Source organism: Pogoniulus pusillus, chromosome 14, assembly GCF_015220805.1.
Source record: "Pogoniulus pusillus isolate bPogPus1 chromosome 14, bPogPus1.pri, whole genome shotgun sequence".
Taxonomy (NCBI): Eukaryota; Metazoa; Chordata; class Aves; order Piciformes; family Lybiidae; genus Pogoniulus; species Pogoniulus pusillus.
The window spans coordinates 27331432-27358869 of NC_087277.1; the positions used below are offsets into that span (position 1 = coordinate 27331432).

The 27438-nt window shown below is 46.2% G+C and overlaps 1 protein-coding gene across 3 annotated transcripts in view; it reads right to left on the reverse strand.

Annotated features, from left to right (window-relative positions):
* Positions 1 to 12572: 12572 nt before the first annotated feature.
* The window catches only part of TRIQK (triple QxxK/R motif containing), a 77644-nt gene continuing 62778 nt past the window's right edge, over positions 12573 to 27438 (reverse strand). For all 3 annotated transcript variants that reach the window (XM_064154685.1, XM_064154687.1, XM_064154686.1), the window contains exon 4: positions 12573 to 16235. In XM_064154685.1, the coding sequence (XP_064010755.1) occupies positions 16122 to 16235 (114 nt within the window). In that variant the 3' untranslated portion in view covers positions 12573 to 16121. The remainder of the gene's footprint in view (positions 16236 to 27438) is intronic.

Sequence of the window (27438 nt, forward strand, 5' to 3'; positions counted from 1 at the left end):
GCACAGACTGTGCTAACAAAGACTGATTGGGATTTCAGTAGAAATTCATTGTATGCCCCATGTTTAGACAATCAGGTTGAAGATTTCCATGTAGAACATTGTACAGCCCTTCTCTGAAAGGCATGAATCTTGTCACAAAGAGCAGCAGGTGAGATGCATCTGTAAACCATTTCTGTGAGTGTTTTGCAGTCAGTAATAATGATGTCCTACAATGGAATAATAAAGGCTGCCAGGAAAATGAAGCCATAATGTGAAAATTGTGTCCAAAGCTTCTTAAAACAATTTGATTACTGACTTCAGACAGACACCCCCAAACTGTTTTCATTACCTTTAGCTCTAGCTGAGTCAAGGCACAACACACCAGGCTGATAACAAGCCATGAGTCCATTCACATCAAGCAACAGGAAGACAAATACCTTTGCTGTATTCCTCTGTGTGCTTCCTTCTGTTACAGGTGTTGACAATTAAATTGTTTTTCACTCCTAAGAGTTGACTACAATAATAATAACAATGATAACAGTAAAATAATCTACATTCAAATTGATTTACTCCTCTCAAATACTTAGCATCATAGAATGGTTTAGGTTGGAAAGGCCCTTAAGGATCATCTAGTTCCAATCCCCTGCCATAGGCAGGGACACCTCCCACAAGAACAGGCTGCTCAAGGCCGCATCCAACCTGGCCTTGAACACCTCCAGGGAGGGAGCAGACACAGCATCTCTGGGCAGCCTGTGCCAGTGTCTCACCACCCTCACTGCAAAGAACCCTTTGCTAACATCTAGTTTGAATCTCCCCTCTGCCAGTTTAAACACATTACCTCTTGTCCTGTCATTACAAGACCTTGTCAATAGTCCCTCCCCAACCTTTCTGTAGGCTCCCTTCAGATACTGGAAGGCCACTGTAAGGTCTCCTCAAAGCCTTCTCTTCTCCAGGCTAAAGAATCCCAACTCTTGTAGCCTGTCCTCATAGCAGAGCTGCTGCAGCCCTCTGAGCATCTTGGTGGCCTCCTCTGCACTGGCTCCAACAGTTCCATGTCATTCTTGTGCTGGGAGCTCCAGAACTGCACACAGAACTCCAGGTGGGGTGTGAGGAGAGCAGAGCTAAGGGGCAGAATCCCCTCCCTTGCTCTGCTGCCCACACTGCTCTTCCTGCAGCCCAGCACAGGGCTGCTGTCTGGGCTGCACTCACACTGCAGGCTCATGTTGAGCTTTGCATCAGCCCAGACCCCCAGACCCCTTTCCTCAGGACTGCTCTCAGCCATTCCCCACCCAGCCTGCAGTTGTGCTTGGGATTGTGCCCACCCAGGTGCAGGACCTTACACTTGGCCTTATTGAATGTCATGAGATTGGCCTGGGCCCAGCTCTGCAGCCTGTCCAGGTCCCTCTGGATGGCATCCAGAGCAAGTCAACTTCACCACACAGCTTGGTGCCATCTGCAAACTGGCAAAAAGATATGGTGGGACCACTTTAATCAGTTACTAAAATGCAGCCACTTCTGGAGTGAATGACACCTGCTTGAACAGGGATCATGTCAATGCTGTGTGATAGGTAAGAATCATAGAATCAACCAGGTTGGAAGAGACCTCCAAGATCATTCAGTCCAATCTATCATCCATCCCTGTCCAATCAACCAGACCATGGCACTAAGTGCCTCAGCCAGGCTCTGCTTGAACACCTCCAGAGACTCCACCATGTCCCTGGGCAGCCCATTCCAATGCCAATCACTCTCTCTGGCAACAACTTCCTCCTAACATCCAGCCTAGACCTCCCCTGGCACAACTTGAGACTGTGTCCCCTTGTTCTGTTGCTGGTTGCCTGGCAGAAGAGACCAACCCCACCTGGCTACAGCCTCCCTTCAGGTTGTAGCCAGAGGATGGGGAAAAGGGAGAGATTCTGTAGTGCTAAGTAATAATGAGAGAGAATTTATTTGTGTTGAGGTTTCAAGGGATGTCACAGCTAAAACTCCTTACCTTTGGAGGAAACTTCTACAGGGGAGGGTGGAAATGAACACCTAGGTTTATTCTTTTCCCTGTGTTTTGAACTCAGAACTGCTCAGAAGTTAGAGCTCTTTCCATACTGTCTTCCTGCAAAATATAGGGAGTGCAAAACCTCACAGCATCAAAGCATCACAGAACGTTAGGGCTTGGAAGTGCCTTTGAAAGATCATCCAGTCCAATCCCCTTCCAGAACAGGGTCATCTAGAGGAGGTCACACAGGAATGCATGGCACAGGTCAAGCTTAAGGCAGGTTTAGCGACTGAATTTTGCCCCAGTCTGGAATATGGATGTCTGCTCCTCTGCCAGCCTGGCCATGAAGGGGTTTGCAGGTGTCTCAGGTAGTGCCAGCCTCATTGCAGGATCAGGTGGCAATGTCTGGGTACATCCTGACTAAGTGGCAGCTGAGGTTTCAGCTAATAACAGCATTTCTCTGGCTTTCCCAGGAGCTCTGGGAATTGTTAGTGCTTCAAAGTCAGCCTGCAGTGTGCTGTGTGCTAGATGTTCTTTAATGCAGCCCAAGAAAGCAAACCCGTGTGGGAGCCAGAAAGTGAGTGAGTCTCCTACAGTTCTGCTAACCGCTCAGCGCTGGGTAGAGACAGAACTGTGTGAAAAGAAATCAGAAGGCCACAAGTCATAAACAAAAGGGCTCTAATGATACCAGAGCAAATTCAGAAGCTGTACAGCAAAGGCTGAATTCCACTGATTGTGCCCACGGAGTCATCCTCAGTGCAATATTCCTGTGCATTCTCCCTGCGTGCAGGCGACAAACAGGGGCTGCCCCGGGAGCAGCTGGGCACAGCCCCCCAGAGGGCACAGCTCCACAACCCCCAGCACACCCAGTAGTAAATGCAGGGGTGTGCTACCAGGAAGGCTGTTACAAAAGTCACCTGTGGCCCTATTGTGGACAGGGAGCAGCCAGCCTGGAGAGCCATTCTGAGGCATGTTCACACATCTACATCTCCAAACTGCTTTCCGCTCTCCAGGGGCTTCTGGTGTGGGCAGTTGCTTGCAGGACTGGCTGAAGATCAACCCTAAACCAAACCAGCCTCTACATTCTCTTAATTTCTGACTGCAGTTGCATCTAGATGCTGTCCTCCTGACAACTTAGCATATAGGTTCTGTGTCTCCTGGGGCTCCTGCTCATCCTCCCAAGTGCATTCCTGCCTTGGTTTTGCCTCTAGGGCTTTGCTTGCTAAGGTCTAGTGCACAGATAAGCCCTGTCAATATCTAATCACTCCGAAGGCTGAAGCAACAGCAGGCAGCACTGCAGGGACTCAGGACTCCCAGAGCAGGCGACACCAGTGGGAAAAGTCATGGAGCCATAACCAAGAACAGACTCCTGCCTCCTCCAACACAAGCTGTCTGGCTGGAGGCACTGCACCCAAGGGCGATCTGTGCTAGCTGCAATGAATCAAGCTGCTATCTGCGTGGGCTTTTCCTTTTCAAATGCAGCTGCCATATATCCTGAAAAAAAAACCCAAAACAACTACCAACAAACAAACCACCAAGTAATTAGGAACACTACAGCATTAGCCAAATCAGCTTTGTTTTTCAGAGGGATGAAAGCCAGGGATATAATTCACAAAGAGTGGGTGTTGGTGGGTGGTAGGATGATGCAGAGGATTTTAAGCTCTTTTCTCCTGTAAGCACTTTTTCATTCTTGGAGAGACATCCTGTGTAATCACTGCTGAAGGGTCACACAAAGTTTCTTTTTCCCAAGCTCCCAGGCAGAGTGAGCTGGCCAAAGGCTTGAGCTTGGGATGATGAGGCAATGCTGCTCCTTCTTGCCACAACACTGTTGTGGATTTGAGGATCTGGGAAATGGGGATGCATTACTTGCTGGTTGCTGCCCTCATTTCAGGATCCCAGGATGTTAGGGGTTGGAATGGACCTCCATAGATCACAGAATCACAGAAACATTCTGGTTGGAAAAGACCCTCAGGATCATGAGCCCAAATCCACTGCCAGAGCAGGACCATAGGATCTAGTGCAGGTCACACAGGAATGCATCCAGATGAATCTTGAAAGTCCCAAGAGAAGGAGATTCCATCACCTCTCTAGGGAGGCTGTTCCAGTGCTCTGTGACCCCTTAAAGAAGTTCTTCCTCACGTTGAGGTGCAACTTCCTGTGCTCTATTTTACACCCATTACCCCTTGTCCTATCGTGGGGCACCTACACTTTAGGGACAGGTATCTGTCTCTGTTGTGTGTCTGCTGGATAGATGCTGGAGCCATCTATTCACCCTTCTGCACCATCGGGACACAGCCAGCCCAAGGCTTTTTCTGCTATGCTCTCTAAAGAGGAACAACAGTGTCTTTCCCAGACTTTATCCCATTTCCACCACCAAGGACAACTGTGATGTCTGCCTCCAAATGATTAAGACTGGCATATGGTAGAGATTTTACAGAATATATTCTTTTCCTCCTCATTAGCCTGCCAACTTCAGCTCTCAGCCTGTGCTAAGGTCAAGGAACACCTTGTGAGAGGAGCAACATAAGACAGCAATCTCTCAGACACGTGATAGTCTCTATATTCCTCAAGACTTCTAAGACACAGGAGAACTTGGCAGCCCATGAACATGCTGCTGATGGCTCTGGTTTTGATATTTGGCTGTGAGGCACATAATAGTGGGACATCTATGTAAGCTCTAATTTAATGAACTGAGAGCCTTATTTCTGCAGCTCTCTAAACGGGAGCAGTTAGGTAGCCTGATGTGTTGTAGTTCTGTTTTACTTAATTAAAGTCTTCCTGTTGGCTGGGTGGAAAGATGTGTTACCCTGTTACTAGCACATGATGAAAGGAGGAAGACATCATTAGTGCACATGACTCCTTCCCCAGACCTCATCAGAGCTAGGGCCTGTGTAGTTCCTCTGGAACAGAATTAACATATTTCTCATTGAAAAGTTTCTCCCTCTCATGTTCAGCTGCATAGATTTCCCCATTAAAAGTATTAAACTGTTTGCTTCTCTGTAACCTGCCCAGACTTTTGCAAAGGTTCCTTTACAGCTGAACCCCTGCTGTTAGCTTAAGGAAGGTTTATTTTAGCACCTGCCAACTGACCAACTTTTCATCATCCTTGCTGTGAGAGATACTTCTCACAGTCTTGACTCTTACTCCTGAAGAGCAGGACTGCACTGGGAGCCTCTCCTAAGTTTTCTTGGGTTTGTGCCATCCGAGGAGGGAGTGCATAAGAAGCAGCATCTGGCAGTACATCTGCATACAGTCCCTGCTGACATCCTGAGATTCATCTGCCTGGGCTCTCTCCTCTCTTGGTACAGAGCTTGACATACCTGGTAGCCTCTGTGCCAGACAACCTCAGCAAATACTTCCCTCTCCAAGGGAGGCTGAGTCACTTCTTCAGCATCTTCATCTTGTGCACCCTGACGGAAGACTATGAAGTATCTTTGCAAATTGCTCACAGCCCTCTGGAAGGAATCTGCTGAAAAGCCTTGATCTGAGCAAGCTGTAAGGCCTGATCTAGGTGCAAAGATCAAAACCAGCCTTATCCAGACCAAAAACTCTGAAGTTTTAATTCTTTACAAACTGAGATGCTGACTGAGATAAATGTTGATGAGTGGATGTGACAGAACCGTTCCTTAAGGCTTTGCAATGAAGCAGCAAGGCAGTGCTGAAGGCCCCAGGCCAGCTTCATGGTTAGCTGATGGGTTTAAAGTCAGTTAGAATTTTGTTTCTGTTATTCTACATCACTTTGCATCATGCATTATTGTATGTACCCTCTGGTAGGCCCTTTCAAAGCAACTTAAGGACTTAATGCTTAACAAGGATGCTTTAATTTTCCCATGTAAGTTCTGGGAAACACAAGATCAGTTTTCATTCTGAGTAGACAATGGTGACCCCCCAGGCCAGTGGTGGAACAGGGGGAATAAGAACTTTGTGGAAACTACTCTGGAGACCTGTAAGGAATGATTAATAAATGATAGAGGAGTGAGGCTGACTTTTATCCTTTTTAACAGCTCCCTTCTGAAGAAAGGCTGAGGGAGTTGGGGCTCTTTAGCCTGGAAGAGCCTGAGGGCTGCCCTCATTCCTGTTTATAAAGCATCAGGAGGACAGAGCCAGGTTCTGCTCAGGGCTGTCCAATGATAGGGCAAGGGGCAATGGGGCCAAGCTGGAGCACAGAAGGTTCCATGAGAACATAAGGAAAAACTTCTTCACTGGGAGAGGCTGCCCAGAGAGGTTGTGGAGTATTCTCTGGAGTCAAGTCAAAAATCACCTGGATGTGTTCCTGTATGACCTGCCCTAGGTGATCCTGCTCTGGCAGGGGAGTTTGGATCTTTTGAGGTCCCTTCCAAACCCTAACATTCTGTGACTCTGTAAATGTGCAGTGTAATGCAAACTTCCTTTCTGTTTGCATCACCTTTCAAAGTGTTTTCTGCCTACTCCTGTGCGAAAGGAATGATCCTCGTTTCCAAATGCCCTTGCTCACAGGGAGCACTCTGTCTTCATTCTGTGCATGTACTGTACATGAAGATGCACAAACCAGAAGTTATCTTCTGGTAGGAATTCATGTAGTAAGACACATCTCTTCTGTGTATAAAAACACAGCACATGTAGCAGCAACACTTGTCCCTGTAAGTTTCAGGGCACAACGATCACAAGCAATGCAGATTGTCTCAGACACTTTGCTTGTACTACTACCTCCTAACACTGGCATAGTCCAGTCACAGCAGTATGCACATGAGAGGTTGAATAATGCATGTGATGAGTCTCTTAAACATTTAATTTGCCTTGTTCTGTTGTCCTTCAGGCACTGCCCACTCCATTATGACATCAACTTGAAAATTTCCCAGGACAGAAGATTAAACACGTTGATAATGAAAACTTTCCAAACCATTGCTCTTCTTAATCAGAGATCTGCTATTTCTGTGGAGAATTTATCAGATTTCAGCATCACAATCTTTGGGAAAAAAATCATAGAATCAAGCAGGTTGGAAGAGACCTCCAAGATCATCCAATCCAACCTAGCACCCAGCTCTAGCCAGTCAACTAGACCATGGCACTAAGTGCCTCATCCTGTTCCAAGTCAGTCCTCTTTTGAGGCAAATCTTAAGCATTATCATGGGTTGAAGCAGCTCTGCTATGAGGACAGCCTGAAAGAGTTGGGGTTGTTCAGTCTGGAGAAGAGGAGGCTCCAAGCTGACCTTATTGTGGCCTTCCAGTATCTGAAGGGGGCCTACAAAAAAGCTGGGGAGGGACTTTTTAGGCTATCAGGGAGTGACAGGACCAGGAGGAATGGAGCAAAGCTGAAGGTGGGTAGGTTCAGAGTGGAGGTGAGGAGGAAGTTGTTGAGCATGAGAGTGGTGAGAGCCTGGAATGGGTTACCCAGGGAGGTGGTTGAGGCCATGATTGGGCAAAATGATGGAGACTGGCAGAGCGATAACATCAGGCAGTTCTCTCAGCACCCTTAAGTGCCCTGATGCTCCACTCTGTTGTGTGTTCAGCACATCTAATTCTTTATGAAGAAGCAAAGAGACAGCAACACAAAGGTAAAGCACTGCCTGAGAATAGCCACAGACAAACAGAAATGTGATTATTTACCTTTCAAGAAGACACAGACACAAGCTCATTAGGGCAGTGAGAATCCATTCTTACAACAGACAACCACAGCACCTTAGTTAAACAAAGTCATCAAAAGGGAGGCAAGCAAAGACCTGACTTTCATCCATTGAGCTGCTTTGAAGGCTCCCCAGGGAAGAGGAAAAGCTGACCAAAGCTGTGCTGAACTCAAAATTTGCTGTCCTTCCCACAATAAAGCAAGTCTTACACAGTAACAGTTCCTTAGACCTATTCAGTTGCAGCCAGGTGAGAGCACAGGGGATGCCAGGTCAATCCTCAGCCCCTCCTTGCCAAAGGACAATGTCTGCAGCAGTAGGCATGAGCATAGCAGGAACTGCAAAGCAGTCCCACAAACACTAAGGGAGCAACTGTGTAAAAACGAGTTTCGAACCCACATTTTTTTTCCCTGGCACCTCCCTGAGAATCTAATAAACAAAAGTAAAAAGTCTGAGCAGCTCAGCTTCTATTTATTTGCGGGAACAAATCAGGCACCAGTGATGGCAGGAGACTCACCCTGTAGGTTAAGCTTTCCTCTGCTGTTTTTTGTAGCCTGTCCAAAGCAATCCATGGCAGCAGCCCTACTCTAAACACCAGCAGCTCCCCACTGAGCAGGGGTGAAGCTTTAGGAGTGCAGAATATGCAAAGGGGCTCCCTTGCCATTTCCCTCCTTGTCCTTTCTCTCTGCTGATAGTATCACAGGAGATGTCTCCAGAGGAACAGGGACACTGCCACTATCAGTGTACTTACATTTAACTCAGTGACACACAAAGCTACTCTAGCTTGGCAAATGTGACTTTTCTTACACATGAAGGCAATGGCAATTAGCCTGACTTACGTTTGCTGTAAGCGCCCCAAATCCTCTTTATTACTTCCTTCCTTAAAGAAATGAACCACTGATTTGATGAGAAGCTGCTTGATCTCAGGCACCTTCAACTCCTGCTGGCCTTTCTTTCACCCTATGGAAAATAAAAAGTTGAGGTAGCTCTGATGTAGTATCAGAATTAGCTTTTCTTCCACTTTCATCTTCTCCAGCAACACAGTGAGTTGTGAGGTGGTTGCCTCCTGGAAGAACTGATCGTTTTGCTTCAATTTTCTTTCACTCTCATTCCCAGAGGAACATCAATTTGTCACCTAACTCCATACTTCACTCTTTAAAACTCTTACAACCTCTCTGTGAAATGGCAAACTCCCCAAGATCTATATCTGTTCAGTTTTTCCAAGGTTCAAGCAGAATGAACCTCTTTGTAGCTCACGCTTTGAGCTGACCTGAACAAACACTTTGAAGGGAGAATTTAGGCAAGGCACAAGTCCCTTCTGCAGGACTCTCATGCTTTTATCTGCTTGTTTCAGTGAGTCAGAATAAGACAACAGAATCAAGCCTATTCTTTGTCTAGTTACATATTTATTTGTGGTTTGAACAGGCAAACCCAGTAGAACAATTACAAGAGTCAGAAAAAAAAAGGAAGAAGCATTCATGCAGCACAAAGCTTCTACTTGAACTATCCTCCACAATTCCCAGTGTGGTCACTTTGTCCCACTGTCTAATTGTTGCAACTGCCAAAACCTGGCATCCACCAGGATTGTTGTCTCAGTTAAGGACAGTAAACAGATTGTCCCACCCCCTTTTTTTCCCCCCTTTTCCCTTAAATGCAATATTTCACAGTTTAACATGTTTATTCATTTAAATGAGCTAAGAGTACTGTGTTCAGTTCTGGGCCCCCCGGTCTAGGAGGGACATTGAGATGCTTGAGCGTGTCCAGAGAAGGGCAACGAGGCTGGGGAGAGGCCTTGAGCACAGCCCTACGAGGAGAGGCTGAGGGAGCTGGGATTGGTTAGCCTGGAGAAGAGGAGGCTCAGGGCAGACCTTATTGCTGTCTACAACTACCTGAGGGGTGGTTGTAGCCAGGAGGAGGTTGCTCTCTTCTCTCAGGTGGCCAGCACCAGAAGGAGAGGACACAGCCTCAGGCTGTGCCAGGGGAGATTTAGGCTGGAGGTGAGGAGAAAGTTCTTCCCTGAGAGAGTCATTGGACACTGGAATGGGCTGCCCGGGGAGGTGGTGGAGTCGCCGTCCCTGGGGCTGTTCAAGGCAGGATTGGACGTGGCACTTGGTGCCATGGTCTGGCCTTGAGCTCTGTGGTAAAGGGTTGGACTTGATGATCTGTGAGGTCTCTTCCAACCTTGGTGATACTGTGATACTGTGATACTGTGACATCTGGTTGAGAAACATTGCTACCTAACATTTTGGCTGTCTCCCTATCGATTTGGTTGTGAATGGGGAGGGGGGGAAATCAAAGGAGGAGTAGAGGAGTCTGTCAATTAAATGCATTGATGAGCTGGAAAAATGAATATCCTTCCAGTCTTGGACAAGTGTAGAAATACATCTACAAAAGAAAATACTCCAGTAAGCTACAAGGGTAACGGGGGAAAGCCTTGCAAAATATCCCCATTGGCTCTCTCAGGGAAAAAATACTGTTAAGCATAAGATCACAGACACTCTTTGCCAGCTTATTAATCTCATGGCTTCATTCCCCAAAGTGCAGGCATAATCCACTACAAAATCTTGCAAGAAGCAGTTCCAACATCACATTCCTGCTGTCTTGTTGATGTGCCATATTGTTATTTTCTTGGTTGTAAGTGCCGCTAATTATTGTGCTGCTGTAAGTAAAACTTGAAGCGCGATCCAGATCTGTGCTAGGCTGTTTGTTGGCAGCCTAACTTGCCAAGTCTGCAAGTGCAGTCCTTTACTTAGAATTGTCCCCAGTGCCTTTGACCTTCACCAACTGGTTCAGCTGTACCTTACAGGCACAAGCTTGTATCAGAGCTGAATGAATCATCGCAGCTGCTAGCAACTTTTTTCCTCCCTGGAAGGGAATCGTTCAAAATTTGTCCTTAAGCAGATAAAACCTTTTCCACAGTAGTAATTTTCATGGAAATGGGATGAGTGGTTTTGTAGAACTTTAACTGTGCCTTCATTTAGTAAAGCTCTTGTAAACTTGTTTGTTTTCAAACACGACTTTTCAGTATCTGAAGGGGGCCTACAAAAAAGCTGGGGAGGGACTTTTTAGGCTCTCAGGGAGTGCCAGGACTGGGGGGAATGGAGCAAAGTTGGAGATGGATAGGTTCAGACTGGATGTGAGGAGGAAGTTGTTGAGCATGAGAGTGGTGAGAGCCTGGAATGAGTTGCCCAGAGAGGTGGTTGAGGTCCCATCCCTGGAGATGTTTCAGGCCAGGCTGGATGGGGCAGTGGGCAGCCTGCTCTAGGCTAGGGTGTCCCTGCCCATGGCAGGTGGGTTGGACCTGAATGATCCTTGTGGTCCCTTCCAACCCTGATTCTATGATTCTATGATTCTAGGTCAACTGTGCTAGATGACATCTAAAGGGGGGAGTCTGCAATTGAGTGTGGTAGCATAATCTCAGCCTATGAGTTGTCTCTGCTGCAGCTGCTCTGCTTCATGGAAGGTGCTACGACAGATCCTGAGTCAGGATCATGTCTAGATGATATGCAACAGTGAACTTTAAATAAAGTGTTCCTCAAGAAAAGTTTAAATAGATCTCTAGAGTCCATTAGGGAAATGCATAACATGCCTCCTAAGCTTCCAGTAAAAGATATTTATGGACCCTAGGAAGTAAGAGTTAAAGCCTTTCCTTGGCAATGTGCAGCAGCAGCAGCAGCATTAGTAAAACTACTGTACTGAGGCTTCTGTCCTGAGATGGTCTGCATGCTGCTTCTCTTTTGTAGGATCAAAAGGAAAAGGCAAGCTGCTGAGGAAAGATGACTGAGCAAAACTGTTCTTCACAAGGGCAGTGGTGGAACATTGAAACAGGTTGTCCTAGGAGGTAATGGAAGCTCCACCCCTAGAGACATTCAGAGTCAGGCTTGATGGGACTCAGGACAACCTGCTGTACTTGTGGATGTCCCTGCTCATTGCAGGGGGGGTTGGCCTAGATGACCTTTTGTGCTAGTTTGAAGCTAGCTAGAATGTTTTGCTGAGAAGAACTGGATTACAGGCTGCGAAAGGGAAACAATGGTGATGTCTACTTCACTCATAGGCCTGCTGAGATGTATAAGAACAAGTATCCAAACATAGATAGAGAGCTGCTCTCTGTCTGGGCTGTGGGCTGCATTTCTGTCTCTAACCTAACCTGCTGTCTCTCTGATTAATCCACCTGCTTCCTAACACCCCTGGCCAACCCTCCATTCTCCCTTGGGCACAGGGCAACGTCTGCGGTATGGTAGAGAGAGGTGGGAGAAGGTGGAAGGGTGGTTGGGAGCCCCTCCTGGAGACTCAGGTTTCTGGGAGGGCTGTTGTGTTTCTGTATTACCTTTTCCCTTGTCTATTTCTGTATCTATTGTAAATGTCTGCTTGTACATTGTGCTAAGCTGTAAATATAAGCTTCATTCAATTTCCAGAGCTGGCTGAGTCTAGTCTGGGTGATTTCTAAACTGGGGGGGGGGCAGGGAACACCCAAACCATCACACCTTTAAAGGTCCCTTCCAACCCAATGCATTGTGTGATCCTTAAACCACTACTGGAAGATTGTTGAATCTTCCTAGCCAGAGATTCTTCCAGACAGGACATCTACTCCCACCCACCACCACACAAGCACCTCCTCTAGAGCCTCTGTTGAAAAGAAATTCAGTTTACTAAACAAGCAAAGGGCAACAACAATATTGCCATCTGCCCTTTCCCCAGAGGTGAATAGCCCTGAAGAAACCTACCACATTAAACCAGTGTAAACAGACTGCTGATGAGCAATCTTTATTTGAAACAAATGGATATAAAAGTATTACTTTCCTAATAAAATCAATGTGCCTGAAGTTGATGTGAGCTATACAGAACAACTTTGTCTGCAGGAAGAAATCTGCTCTTATTGGTATTGAGTAGGATGCCAAAGGAAGCTCTCTTTGGTGTCTTTTAAGTATTCATAGAATCATAGAATCAACCAGGTTGGAAGAGACCTCCAAGATCATCCAGTCCAACCTAGCACCCAGCCCTGCCCTATCCAATCAACTAGACCATGGCACTAAGTGCCATTCAGAGGCCATGTCTACTTTCAACATGAGCTTAGGGGCTAGAACTGCCCAGAATAACCCAGATACTCTACAACTGGTGAATATCACTGCTCACATTTGAATGTTGTACTGTTTACATGGCTTTCATGTCCTTCAAATGTTATGTAATTCAGTGTGACATATCCCACATTAATAAGAGCACAAACCCAGGAAAAAACACATTTATTAATAAAATAGACACTGAGTAACTCATACAAAGATAGCTGGTCCAAAAACCAAGATGTAGTCAATCTCAGACATAACTAAGGGCAAAATAAGCCAGATGTTTGCAAGATTAAAATCAGTCTCCACCTAAAAAAATATCAGGCATGGACAAAGCAGCACTGCAGAAAGAAGAGAGAACTTTAGGTCAGGTTTTGATTTTCCCTTGGAGTAAATCAGTTGTCATTTCAGTGAACTGAGAAGACTCCTAAGTTAGTGAGGTCAGAGTCAGACCCCAGTGGTGATATTGTTGTGCTTGTGTGTTCTAGAAAACCAAGGATTAATCATTTGATGAACAGTGGGAGCTTTTAAGAATAAAGAATGTATTTGCTGCAATATTTGCCATGTATTTCTAAACTAACCAGAATTCTATCCAGTTCAGCTAAAGAAATGGACATTTTCTTGTTCCATAACAATATCCTTCACGTGAATGAAAAGGCCAAGCCTAAATAAACCCAGCAGACATACTGGAAACTGTGGCACTTTGTAAATTCCCAGACTGCATTGGGTTGGAAGGGACCCTCAAAGGGCATCTTGTCCAACCCCCTGCTGTCAGCAAGGACACTTCCAAATACATCCAGTCTGATCTTGAATGTCTCCAGGGACGGGGAGACCTCAACCACATCCCTGGGCAGCCTGTTCCGGGATTTCACCACACTCATTGTAAAGTTCTTCCTGATGTCCAACCTAAATCTCTCCTCCTCCAGTTTCAAACCATTGCTCCTCATCCTATCACTGCAAGCCCTTCTAAACAGCCCCTCCACAGCCTTCCTGTAGGTTCCCTTCAGATATTGAAATGCAGCTCTAAGGTCTCCCTGAAACACTTTCCAGGCTGAACAGCCCCAATTCTTTCAGCCTGTCTTTATAGCAGAGGCGTTCCAGCCCTCTGATCATCTTGGTGGCCTCCCTCTGGACCCAATGCAGCAGGTCTATCGCTCTCTTGTGTTTGGTGCCTGCTTGTGGGCACTATGGAGTGATAAACAAGAAACCAGAGAAGCTGCTTCAGTCACACATATCTGTACACTTCAGATTCTGTCTGTGAGCCACAGTTTTGGGAAATGCAGTCTTCCTGTTCTAGACACTTCATGTTCGTACATTTGACAGTAAGAAGAGGTTGCTTCTCCATGTAAGTGGTTCAGAAAGCAAGTTATGAGACAAGCTGCGTTAAGGGGATAACTACACATCAATCCCAGGCCACACATCAGCCAGAGAACTCTGTGCAGACATTGAGAAAGCAAACCTTCCAGCATTTTATAGAAGGAGAAAATTGCTCATGCAAAGCAAGAGGAAAGACCTGCAGCTTCTGCGATGTGGCTTGGCACTGGTGAGGTGAAAGGCATGTCACATCCAAGGAGACAGCTTGTGATATGCTTTTCCCTCCACTGAAAGTCAGCCCATGGGTCAGATAATGCTTCACCATAAAAGCATGTGCATATTAGTGGACTGTAAGTCATATGAAGGCATAAATGTTGTGTCTGTAACAGTCATCATTAGGACCAAGCAGTATTTGCACATGTATCTTTATGCTACTCCTTCATATTCTTCTTGGAAGACTGCTGTACTCTGAATTTCTAGAGGACTTCATTTGCATTGCATAAAGTGAATGAACAGGATGATAAGATAGTAAGTGGACCCTTAGAGACTCATCAAGTCCTTAGAGACTCATCATGTATATGGTCACAGTTACTGGATAGTCTAAAAATTAACTGTATTGATCTAAGTTCCTTAAGTGGTGATAATGGGAACTGTCTTCATTTAAAATAAATATATTTCCCATTACAGTCTTTGTATCCTTTTGTCTTCAAAATCAGTACAAGAAATCTCAGCCAGGCATTGCTGGCATAAATCTGTAAATATCTCACTTGCAACTAAACCTAACACTCAGCCCTGAAATAAGTCTGAAAGACAAAGCCAAGTGAGTTTGCTAATGGAATTGCAGCGCGATGACATCCTGCCACATTCAGCACCGGCGGTGATGCGCTTTCCTTGGCATCAAAGTGAATCCAAACTAGAGAAAGATTGACCACATTTTTTCAAAGGATCAAGCCTGAATCTTTACGACCACAAGCTCGGTTCCACGGCCAAAGCAGGATAAAGGCAGCATTTTACAGCTCCCTGCAGCTGCTTTGACATACAGACTTCTTCGAGTGGCTCGCGGTTATCAAAGGGATCAGAACGGTTAGCTACAGTACATGTTCTGAAGGGTACTGTGCAAGAACTGAAGGATGTTGTGGAGCTAAGAGGTTCCCAATTAATAATATGCATGAAAAAGAAAAAAAGAAAGATTTCTTAGTACAACTTTTCACCTTAGCTTGATGACTAAAATGACTGCACAACTAAAGCAAGTTTTTTAACAACATCCCCCTAACAGGCAGAGCAAGTCGATACCACCACGACCAGCAGGAAGAGTATAATTAAAACAACAATTTTGACTTTCTCTTAATAATGGAGCAATGCACTAATTAAAGCCAACATCAAGTGAACTTTCTATTTACGCTAGCTCAGACAGAACAGGAGGCAAAGAGCTGTGTTTCAGAGGCATATGTGAATGTTAGAGCTTCTGTCATCCAGGTGCCATTTCTGACAGAACACATGTGTGCCGAACAGTTGGCATAAGAATAAAAAGGATTACTGCAGATACACGGGCACACAGAATCTGGGATGACATCAAATTAAGTCCATATAGGAGGTGACAGACTGCTTCTAAAAAAGAGATTTTTTTTCCCTATGAGTTCTTCCCTCTTCCTGCCCTGTCTTGTGTGCACAAAGGCACAGGAAAGATGAAAAGGGAGAGAAAGGACGAGGGAGGCTTTGATAGGTTTTTAAATACAAATCAAGAGAAGGTTTTTCATTTGGTATCCCTGCTTCATTTTTGGAAAGGAAAGGAACCTGATTTGGCAATTAGGAAGCTTTGATTCCTAAATTTAGTCAAGGCAGACTATCCTCCTGTGAAGTCAGCATCAATGCCCCCGATAATAATAATAGCACCTGTCTTTTGACATCAAAGTTCTCTGCCTGAGAAAGAAAGATAATGTAAACAATAAACCTCATCTATGGTCCTGCTCCTCCTGCCTAAACACACTGGCCAGGCAGGGCTGCTCTCTTGGTTTTTTGGAGATCTGGAATGTAAAAGTGACTGATGTATTTGCAAAACTTCCTTATGAATTTGGATTGCAAGAAACGGCATCGTTTACTGTCTCACAGTGAAGGGACTGTGTGTTCCTACGGAGTCTTGTTCAAGCTGAAGAAATCTCGACGATGGATTCATTGCATCTGCTAGTTTTCATCTGGATCCAGATCAAGGTCAACTTCACTGGAAATGTTAAGATAAAAGAAAGCATAGAAAGCCAACAAAAACACCAGTATAGCTGCAAGGACAAGGGCAACTTCCTGTAGGGATGAGAGAGAAAGAGAGAAATCTGTTAGAAGGAGTACCATAATTTCAGACCAATCAGGAAGAAATGTTATTGCCTTTCGAGCATAGAATCATAGAATCAAGAAGGTTGGAAAACACCTCCAAGCTCAGCCAGTGCAACCTAGCACCCAGCCCTGGCCAATCAACCAGACCATGGCACTAAGTGCCTCAGCCAGGCTTTGCTTCAACACCTCCAGGGACAGCGACTCCACCACCTCCCTGGGCAGCCCATTCCAATACCAATCACTCTCTCTGTCAACAACTTCCTCCTAACATCCAGCCTAGACCTCCCCCAACACAACTTGAGACTGTGTCTCCTTGTTCTTCTGCTGGTTGCCTGACAGAAGAGACCAACCCCACCTGGCTGCAACCTCCCTTCAGGTAGTTGTAGACATCAACGAGGTCTGCCCTGAGTCTTCTCTTCTCCAAGCCAAACAACCCCAGCTCCCTCAGCAAAGAATCACAGAACTGACATTACATCAGACATCTATAACTGCATAAGGCACTGATGGTTGAAGGAATTATTTGTCATCACCATTTCAGCAAGACAGAAAGCACATTTGCTTAATAAAGACTTTGGTGACTCTGGGGTACTGCCAGAAAGAGGAGATTTGGCTTAAAAGTTTGGGCTGTGACCTTGAAATCAGAGCTTTCCATCCTTTTATTATGCCATTCCTTCTCTTTTAAAACGAAAGGCAGAATTCCCAAAGCACAGTTTTGAACACAAATTGAAGTTATGAATTTACACTGTGAATTTTGATGTTTTCCAGCAATATGTTACTGCTTTTTGCCAACAAATTTGTAATTTTTTAATGAAGCAAACACAGTATGGTGGAAGTCAATGAAAATTGCTACCTCTACCTCCCAACCTCCTGGCACGCATCACAATATGGAGCTAAAAAATCCTTCGGAATTGGAAGAAACTTTTCTTCCTTCCTCTCTGCAATAAGGCAAAAAGCACAACAATTTGCTCTTGCACTTGCCTCTCTTCCCATAAAATATTGCAACTTGCCTCATCTTCCTTAATTAACATAAAAGAGTCTTCCAAAGTATACATGATTTATAGCAGCTTTCAGAAGCAGAAAACTGTTTCTGTGCTACACGTCACACTCATTATGTGACTGCCTCTCATCATATTCTGTCTTCAGGCTGGACTCTGTTAAGCTCCAGCTTTAGATCTCAAATGCAGTAAAATATAGGAAGCTCATCCTGTTTATAACACTGCTCCTTTCAAGGTCACAAGATCTCACATTTTAAAGCTTTTGTTTTCCTGGGAAGCCTCCTGTAGTGCCCAGGTAGCAAAGCAAGTCAATGGCATCCGGGCGTGGATTAGAAATGCTGCATCTAGCAGGAGTAGGGAGAGGATTGAAGCCAGCGGTGTCCTAGGCTTCATCAAGAGAAGTGTGGGCAGCAGGGCAAGGGAGGGGATTCTCCCCCTTGGCTCTGCTCTCCTCACACCCCACCTGGAGTACTGTGTGCAGTTCTGGAGCTCCCAGCACAAGAAGGACATGGAAATGTTGGAGCCAGTGCAGAGGAGGGCCACAAAGATGCTCAGAGGGCTGCAGCAGCTCTGCTATGAGGACAGGCTACAAGAGTTGGGGCTCTTCAGCTTGGAGAAGAGAAGGCTTTGAGGAGACCTTACAGTGGCCTTCCAGTGTCTGAAGGGGCCTACAGGAAGGCTGGGGAGGGACTATTGACAAGGTCTTGTAATGTCAGGACCAGGAGTAATGGGTTTAAACTGGCAGAAGGGAGATTTAGACAAGATGTTAGGAGGAAGTTCTTTGCAGTGAGGATGGTGAGACACTGGCTCAGGTTGTCCAGGGAGGCTGTGGCTGCTTCCTCCCTGGAGGTGTTTAAGGCCAGGTTGGATGAGGCCTTGAGCAACCTGCTCTAGTGGGAGGTGTCCCTGCCTAAAGTGGGGGGTTGCAGCTGGATGATCCTTGAGGTCCCTTCCAACCTAAACCATTCTATGGTTCTACAATTGTCCCTTTGTACTCGGCTCTGGTGAGACCACACCTTGGGTACTGTGTTCAGTTTTGGGCACCTCAATACAAGAAGGATGTGGAGGTGCTGGAGCAAGTGCAGAGGAGGGCAAGGAAGCTGGGGAAGGGCCTGGACAATACATCTTACAAAGAGCAACTGAAGGAGCTGGGGATGGTTAGCCTGAAAAGGAGGAGGCTGAGAGGAGACGTCCTTGCTGTCTACAGCTACTTGAAAGGATGTTGTGGAGAGACTGCTGCTGGTCTCTTCTGACAGATAAATAGTGATAGAATCAGAGGGAATGGCCTCAAGCTGCCACTGGGTCTGTTTAGACTGAACATGTGAAAACATTTTTTCACAGCAAGAGTGGTCAGGTATTGGAAAGGGCTGCCCAGGGAGTTGGTGGAGTCACCAACCCTGGATGTGTTTAAAAGTTGTTTGGATGTGGTACTTGAGGATATAGTTTAATGGTGAACTTTGTAGAGTAGGGATATGGGTTGGAATTGGTGATCCTGGGGGTCTTTTCCAACTGGAATGTTTCTGTGATTCTGTGACTCTCATTCTGCTAGGCAATGAAAGAAGAACTACAAATCTGAGCTCACAGAAAGTGCCACTTCTACAGCTAAAACACTGCTTAGTTCCTTAGCATCACCACGGATGTTTTAATTCATGCACCAAGTGCTCAAAGGGAACAGGTTAGTTGGTATCCCCTCCCAAAACTGATTTCCCTCTACAAGAAAAAGCAACAACCTCTTCATCAAATTTCAGCTTGATGTTGACTGACAAACCACCTGCATCAGAACAGCCCAGCTGCGTGGCCACCAGTTCAGTGACTTTGTAACAACTAACAGAAAATGCCACATCTCTGCCAGCGAGGCTGAGAGGAGATGCCTGCACCACACCTAGGCAATCAGACACTCTAGAGCATCCAAGCAGAGAATCTGACCCTCTTTGGTGTAAGATTCATTGTGTCCTCTAAAAGAGGTCAGGTGAACTCCTTCTAGCATCACAGGATGTTAGGGGTTGGAAGGGGCCCAAAGAGATTATCGAGTCCAAACCCCCTGCCACAGCAGGACCAAATGGCATTCAGCTGATCAGAGCAGGTTTTAAAGGGCTGCTCATCAGAGTAAAAATCTCTATTATGCATTGGGAAAATTCTGCCCCTCCCTCAAATATTGCCTAACTTTACATGAATTTGTGGCTTTCACAGTATCACAGTATCACAGTATTATCAGGATTGGAAGAGACCTCACAGATCATCAAGTCCAACCCTTTACCACAGAGCTCAAGGCTAGACCATGGCACCAAGTGCCACGTCCAGTCCTGCCTTGAACAGCTCCAGGGACGGCGACTCCACCACCTCCCCGGGCAGCCCATTCCAGTGCCCAATGACTCTCTCAGGGAAGAACTTTCTCCTCACCTCCAGCCTAAATCTCCCCTGGCACAGCCTGAGGCTGTGTCCTCTCATTCTGGTGCTGGCCACCTGAGAGAAGAGAGCAACCTCCTCCTGGCCACAACCACCCCTCAGGTAGTTGTAGACAGCAATAAGGTCACCCCTGAGCCTCCTTTTCTCCAGGCTAACCAATCCCAGCTCCCTCAGCCTCTCCTCGTAGGGCTTGTGCTCAATGACCTGAAGAAGATCACAGGCTCACAGGATGTTAGGGGTTGGAAGGGACCCAAGGAGATTATCGAGTCCAACCACCAGCCACAGCAGGACCATACAATCTAGCTCAGGTCACAGAGGAACACATCCAGACAGGCCTTGAAAAGCTCCAGAGAAGGAGACTCCACAACCTCTCTGGGCAGCCTGTGCCAGTGCTCTGTGACCCTTACAGTAAAGAAGTTCCCCCTTGTGTTGAGGTGAACCTCCTGTGCTGCAGCTTCCATCCATTGCTCCTTGTCCTATCCCAGGGAGCAGTGAGCAGAGCCTGTCCCCCTCCTCCTGAACTCCAGCCCTCAGGTGTTTATACATATTTATTAAATCCCATCTCAGTCTTCTCCAGACTAAGCAGCCCCAGGTCCCTCAGCGTCTCCTCATCAGGCAGTGCTCCAGTTCCCTAATCAACCCCATAGCCTCCACTGGATCCTCTCCCTGTCCCTCTTAAACTGAGGAGCCCAAAACTGGAGGTAGTACTCAAGATGAGGTCTCACCAGGGCAGAGTAGAGGGGGAGCAGAACCTCCCTTGATCTGCTGAGTACACTCTTCCTAATACATCCCAGGATCCCTTTGGCCCTCTTGGCCACCAGGGCACATTGCTGTCCCATTGATGCCATCCACCAGCATTCCTTGGTCCCTCTCCATAGTGCTGCTCTCCAGCAGACCATCTCCCAGCCTGTACTGGAATGCCTATTCATACCCTTAGACTAGAAGTGGAGTGGATGTCATATTTCTGGTGTGGAGAACTGCATTGCAGGATGCTCTCTTCTCTCAGGTGGCCAGCACCAGAACAAGAGGACACAGCCTCAGGCTGTGCCAGGGGAAATTTAGGCTGGAGGTAAGGAGAAAGTTCTTCCCTGAGAGAGTCATTGGACACTGGAATGGGCTGCCCGGGGAGGTGGTGGAGTCGCCGTCCCTCGGGCACTTTAAGGCAACGTTGGACGTGGCACTTGGTGCCATGGTCTGGCCTTGAGCTCTGTGGTAAAGGGTTGGACTTGATGATCTGTGAGGTCTCTTCCAACCCTGATGATACTATGATACTGTGATACTGTAATGGAACACTAGAACAGGTTGCCCAGGGAGGTGGCTGAGGCCCCACCCCTGGAGATATTCAAGGTGAGGTTTGATAAGGCTCTGGGTACCCTGGTCTAGTTGAGGATGCCCCTGCAGAGGCCGTTGGACTAGATGATCTTTGGAGGTCCCTTCCAACCCAAACCATTCCATGATCCTACGATTTCAAGATGAACTCCATCCAGTGTGTCTAGGTTGGCGGTGGCTTTGTGACCAACTCCCTGTGGCTCTGACGGAGTTAAAGCTGTGCTGGGTTCATTTTTGAAAGTCTAGCCCATAATCTGGCACTCTTTTCTAGAACAGCATTTCATTTGCATTTACATGAATGCATTATGTGGTTTATCAGAATGTTGGATCAATAATTCAACATATGCCATCTAATAAACTTTGAAATACTCCTGCCTAGTTGGCGTGTGCCCTAGAAGAGTCTTTGCTCTACACAAACCTCTGCTTTACATTTTATCGGGGGGGGGGGGGGGCGGGAATAATTGGGATGTACCTTAAATCTATTTTGCCACATGAAGAATGGTTCCTGTAAATTCACTGAGGTTGTTTTGGCGCAGGTTTTGGCTACCTTTTCCTCTCAGAATTGTATCATCCTCTGAACCTCATCCTCTTGATTTCAGATGATTTGATTAAAAAAAAAAGGGAAGTACCTCTAATTCAGTAATATATTAAAGGAAAGTGATTTTTTGCTTTGTTGCAGTTGCAACACGTCAGTATCTCACAAAAGGACATGGCAGCATCAGACAGGTTTCATTTATTTCCTTGTATCCACAGCTGTGCTCCCAGACCCATCTGGCCACACAGCTACTAATCTTAAGAGGATGTAATAAACAAGTGACATACAACTGCAAGCTCCATCTGCTCAGGAGAGTGGACAACAAAACCCTACAATGCAGGCACCGCTCACACTTGACACAGGGAGCAAATTCATTCCAGTATTAAAAAGTTTTTTCCCTTCTTTGGATGCCACACTTGCCATGCTTTCTGCTGCACAACAGAGCTTTCCTTTCTCTCTTCTCCCTTCTCCTTTCACCCTTCTACTTTCTTTATTTCTGCTACTTTCCCCTTTCTCCCTTCTACTTTCTTTCTGCTGCTTTCCTCTTTCTCCCTTCTCCATTCTCCTTTCTCTCTTCTCCATTCTTTCTTCCTTTTCCCTTCTCCCTTCTCCTTTCTCCCTTTTCCTTTCTTCTTTCTTCTCCCTTCTCCTTACTCCTTTCTTTCTCCTGTCTCCCTTTTCCCTTCTTCCTTCTCCTTTCTCCCTTCTCCCTTTTACTTTCTCCTCTCTTCTCCCTTATCCATTCTCCTCTCTCTTCTTCTCCCTTCTCCCTCTTTTCCCCTTCTCCCTTCTTCTCCCTTCTCCTTTCTCTCTTTTCCTTTCTTCTTTCTTCTCCCTTCTTACTCCTTTCTTTCTCCTTTCTCCCTTTCCCCTTCTCCCTTCTCCTTTCTCCTTTCTCACTTTTACTTTCCCCCTTCTCCTTTCTCCCTTATCCATTCTCCTTTCTTCTTTTTCCCTTCTCCCTTCTTCTCCCTTCTATTTTCTCCTTTCTCCCTTCTCCTTTCTTCTCCTTTCTCATCACTCCTTTCTTTCTGCTTTCTCCCTTCTCTCTTCTACTTCCTTCCTTCTACTTTCTCCCTTCTTCTCCCTTCTCCCTTCTCCTTTCTCTCATCTCCATTCTCCTTCCTCCCTTCTCCGTTCTCCTTTCTTCCTTTTCCCTTCTCCCTTCTTCTTCCTTATACTTTCTCCTTTCTCTCTTTTCCTTTCTTCCTTCTTCTCCCTTCTCCTTACTCCTTTTTTTCTCCCTTTTCCCTTCTCCCTTGTTCTACATTCTCCCTTGTTCTCCATTCTCTCTTCTTCTGCTCTCTCCCCAGCGTCCCTTACAAAACACTGTTGGGAGCAGCAGCAAAACTGGGGGAGATACTTGCATTTGTAGGAAGTGGAACTGGGAAAATCTTGGGGGTTATTCTCAGGCTGCCCAGTAACTGCTTTGATGGAAATAGTTCCTTAATTCCTCTGATGGAGTTTTACAGTGACTAACACTGAGATAACAGTACTGCATTCCTTACACAGGCATTAGGAACTGGGTGGCTGGATCAGGATGTATTAGTCCTGGGAATGAAAAGCCTTATTGAAATTCCAGGTTTGAGAATTATGCAAAGAACCTTAATTTGGAGTTACTGAGAGGAGGCAGAGCAACAAACCCACAAATAATCAGCCTAACAAAGGACACCTGGCTCTCAGCTAAGGATACCAAGTCTCTTAAGGATTGCATCCAGTTTAGGAACTTTTAGAAACATCAATTTTGCAATGTAAATGGCAAATGAGATGCTACACCACAAGACTTTCTCTGCAACGACAGTATATATTGTCATTCTAATTTGTTTTACACTTATCAGCCTTTGCTATTTGTACTTTAAGCCATGCATAGAAATGAAATGTTAAAATACTCCCTGCTCACTGTATACAGCTTCCTTTCTCTTCCACTCTAGGGATCATTCCCATCATCCCTCTGTGAAATCCATTTACTCAGAGGATTTCACCATGAATAATTAACCAATATAGAAAAAAAAGTTCTATAGAAATAAACTTAATTTGAGCACAGGCTTTTTTCTCTTCCCCCCTCCCCCTATCCATTCTTTCTTTTATAACATGGTACAAGATGCTAGGAAATAACATCTCTACTCTCAAATCCCAAAGGACAGTCAAAGAATCCTTTAAAAGGAGCACCTCTGCTGTGAGGACAGACTGAGAGAGTTGGGGCTGTTCAGTTTGGAGAAGAGGAGGTTCCCAGGTGACCTTCTTGTGGCCTTTCAGTATCTGAAGAGGGCACAGAAAAGAGTTGGGGAGAGACTTTTTAGGATACCAGGGAGTGATAGGACCAGGAGGAATGGAGCAAAGCTGGAGGTGGGGAGATTCAGAGTGGCTGTGAGGAGGAAGTTGTTGAGCATGAGAGTAGTGAGAGCCTGGAATGGGTTGCCCAGGGAGGTGGTTGAGGCCCCATCCCTGGAGGTGTTTAAGGATGAGGCTGTGTGCAGCCTGATCTAGGGTAGGGTGTCCCTGCCAATGGCAAGGAATTTGGAACTAGATGATCCTTGTGGTCCCTCCCAACCCTGACTGATTCTATGAGTCTATGAACAGAACTTTCCATTGCATTCTCTGATTCTTAGAACAATGCCTGCAGAACCCTACTGATTTCAGCCTTTGAGAAACTTTCCCATGAAGGAAACACACCATTAGAGCACAATGCAGAGTAAGTTCTCCCATCAACTTTTGTCAGTCTCATGCCAAAATACTTGAAGATAACATCCTGTGATTCACCTTGGTGGAGCAAGGTGGGGAGCTGGATCTAGATCAGATGAATCAGGAGATGGAAAAATAAGAGTGATGTAAAAATGCTGTCTATGGTGAGAGAAATCTGGACACTGTGTATGGCAGCATCACATCCTGCACATACAGAGAAACATCAGACTTGATGGAAATTTCAGATTTTTAACCCATTTTCCATTGTCCTCCAAAGAGAACAGGTGAGAGAGTATCACAAATTGCTGTGTTTGAAATGCCAAACAATCCTTAGCTACTTCTGAAGAGAGATGGAAAGAAAAATCATACTGACCAAGGACACCTGCAGAAATGATACAAACACAGGGGGCCTTGAGAATCAGCACTTTCATACCATACCACTTCTAAGTGGAAGACTTTATCTGGACATTCCCTGTGGCCATTTGTTAGAGTTTCAGCAAAATCATACTTAAAAATAGATGTTTACCTCCTTAATGCAGGACATTCTTTCTTTCTCTTTACTCTGCTCTTGTGAGACCCACACCTTGAATACTGCATCCAGTTGTGGTGTCCCCAGCATAAGAAGGACACAGAACTGCTGGAGTGAGCCCAGAGGAGGACCACAAAGATGATCTGAAACAAATCTGATGTGAGGATAGGCTGAGGGAGCTGGGGATGTTCAGCCTGGAGAAGACTCCAGGGGGACCTTAGAGCTGCCTTCCAATAGCTGAAGAGACTCTACTGGAAAGCTAGAGAGGGACTTTTCATCAGGGTGTCTAGAGGCAGGACAAGGAGGAAGGGTTTGAAGTTGAGGGAGAGTAAGTTTAGATTGGATCTTAGGAAGAATTTCAGTACAAGGGTGGTGAGAGCCTGGAACAGGCTGTCCAGAGACATTGTGGATGCCTCCTGCATGGAGGTGTTCAAGGCCAGGTTGGATGAGGTCTTCAGCAGCCAAGTCTAGTTGAGAGGTGACCCTGTCCATGATGGGCGAGTTGAATCCAGGCTGGATGAGGCTGGGGCCAGCCCAATCTAGGGTAGGGTGTCCCTGCCCACGGCAGGGGGGTTGGAACTAGATGATTCTTGTGGTCCCTTCCAACCCTGACTGATTCTATGATTCTAAGCAGTTAATATAAGTAATCTCTTCATTTAAGTTACTTCAAATGCTTCATCTATAAACCACTCCATAAGACTTGTGATCATTACTGTGTGAGCTATTACTTTAATATGCTGCCTTTATGTGATACAGCCCAGGGACTGATTCTATGATTCTATCATCTCTGAGGTCCCTTCCAACCTAAGCCATTCTATGATTCTACATCTAACACAAAGTAACAAAGGTAGTTTATTAAATTTCATCACTAATTTTTATTATGTCATATTTAATTGTAAAAACTTAAGATGGAACCAAGATCATTATTGTCTCCAATAACAACAGCAAGGTACTATTAGGGAGTCATCTGCAAGGCCTGGCTACATGATCACAAAGCAACAGGATTCATTTTAATACAGCTAAAAGACAGCATATACATGTATCAAAGATGTAGTAAGGGCTTACTCAATGGAGGATTCTGCTTTGGAAAACTGTGACTTTAAACAGGTCTTTGGATTTGAGAGGTAACCACTCCCTCAGTGTGGCCTCTGGATATGCAAAGCCAGAGGGATTTCCAGGAGGGAGATAACTGATGTTTACTTCATCCTAAGAGGTGGTTTGGTTACAGTAGATAACTCTATGTGCCACACACCTGTATTTAAGTAAGGCACTTCGCAGTGTGAGGTCCTCTGTCTTGTTTACAAGAACCTCTCCAAGTCCAGCTGCAGTTAGGTAAGCTCAGATTTGAAATAGATTATATCCTAGGAGCAAAAGTGATGGAACATTCCAGTTATCTCTTGGGGAAAACACGGACATTGGTGGCTGTGAGCCCGTTATGGTTGCATCTCTGGTTAGTCTGCTATGGTCAGGCCACACCTTGAACACTGTGTCCAGATCTGGGCCACTCAGTTCAAGAGAGATGTTGAGGTACTGCAACGTGTCCAGAGAAGGGCAACAAAGCTGGTGAGGGGCCTGGAGCACAGCCCTGTGAGGAGAGGCTGAGGGAGCTGGGGGTGTGCAGCCTGCAGAAGAGGAGGCTCAGGGTGACCTCATTGCTCTCCACAACTACCTCAAGGGAGGCTGTAGCCAGGTGGGGTTGGGCTCTTCTCCCAGGCGACCAGCAACAGAAGAAGGAGACACAGTCTCAAGTTGTGCCAGGGCAGGTCTAGGCTGGATGTTAGGAGGAAGTTGTTGGCAGAGAGAGTGATTGGCATTGGAATGGGCTGCCCAGGGAGGTGGTGGAGGCACCACCCCTGGAGGTGTTGAAGCAAAGCCTGGCTGAGGCACTTAGTGCCATGGTCTGGTTGATTGGCCAGGGCTGGGTGCTAGGTTGGACTGGCTGATCTTGGAGGTCTCTTCCAACCTGGTTGATTCTATGATTCTGTGACCTCTCTCTATCAAAAAAAGAACCAACCAAACAAACAAACAAAGGAAAAAAACCCAAGCACTTTTTTATTTGGCTGAGAAGAATACTTCAGCATGAGCTTGTCTGAAAAGGAGGTCCTGGCTGCCAACTGCTGGAGGTGGCAAACTCAGACCTTCAGACTTCTCCCCTCCTTCAGGACCCTGGAAATCACAGAATCACAGAATGTTAGGACTTGGAAGGGACCTCCAGAGGCCATAGAAGCCTATCTCCCTGCTGGAGCAGAATCACCTAGAGCAGGCCACACAGGAACACGTCCAGCTTGGCTCTGAATGTCTCCAGAGGAGGAGACTCCACAACCTCTCTGGGCAGCCTGCCCCAGTGCTCCGTCACCCTCACTGCATAGAATCATAGAATGGTTTAGGTTGGAAGGGGCCTCAAGGATCATCCAGTTCCAATCCCCTGCCATAGGCAGGGACACCTCCCACTAGAACAGGCTGCTCAAGGCTGCATCCAACCTGGCCTTGAACACCTCCAGGGAGGGAGCATAAGCAGCCTCCCTGGGCAACCTGTGCCAGTGTCTCACCACCCTTGTACTGAAGTTCCTCCTAAGATCCAATCTAAACCTACTTTCCCTCAGCTTTCACAGGCTCACAGGCTCACAGGATGTTAGGGGTTGGAAAGGACCCAAGGAGATCATCCAGTCCAACCCCCCTGCCAGAGCAGGACAATCC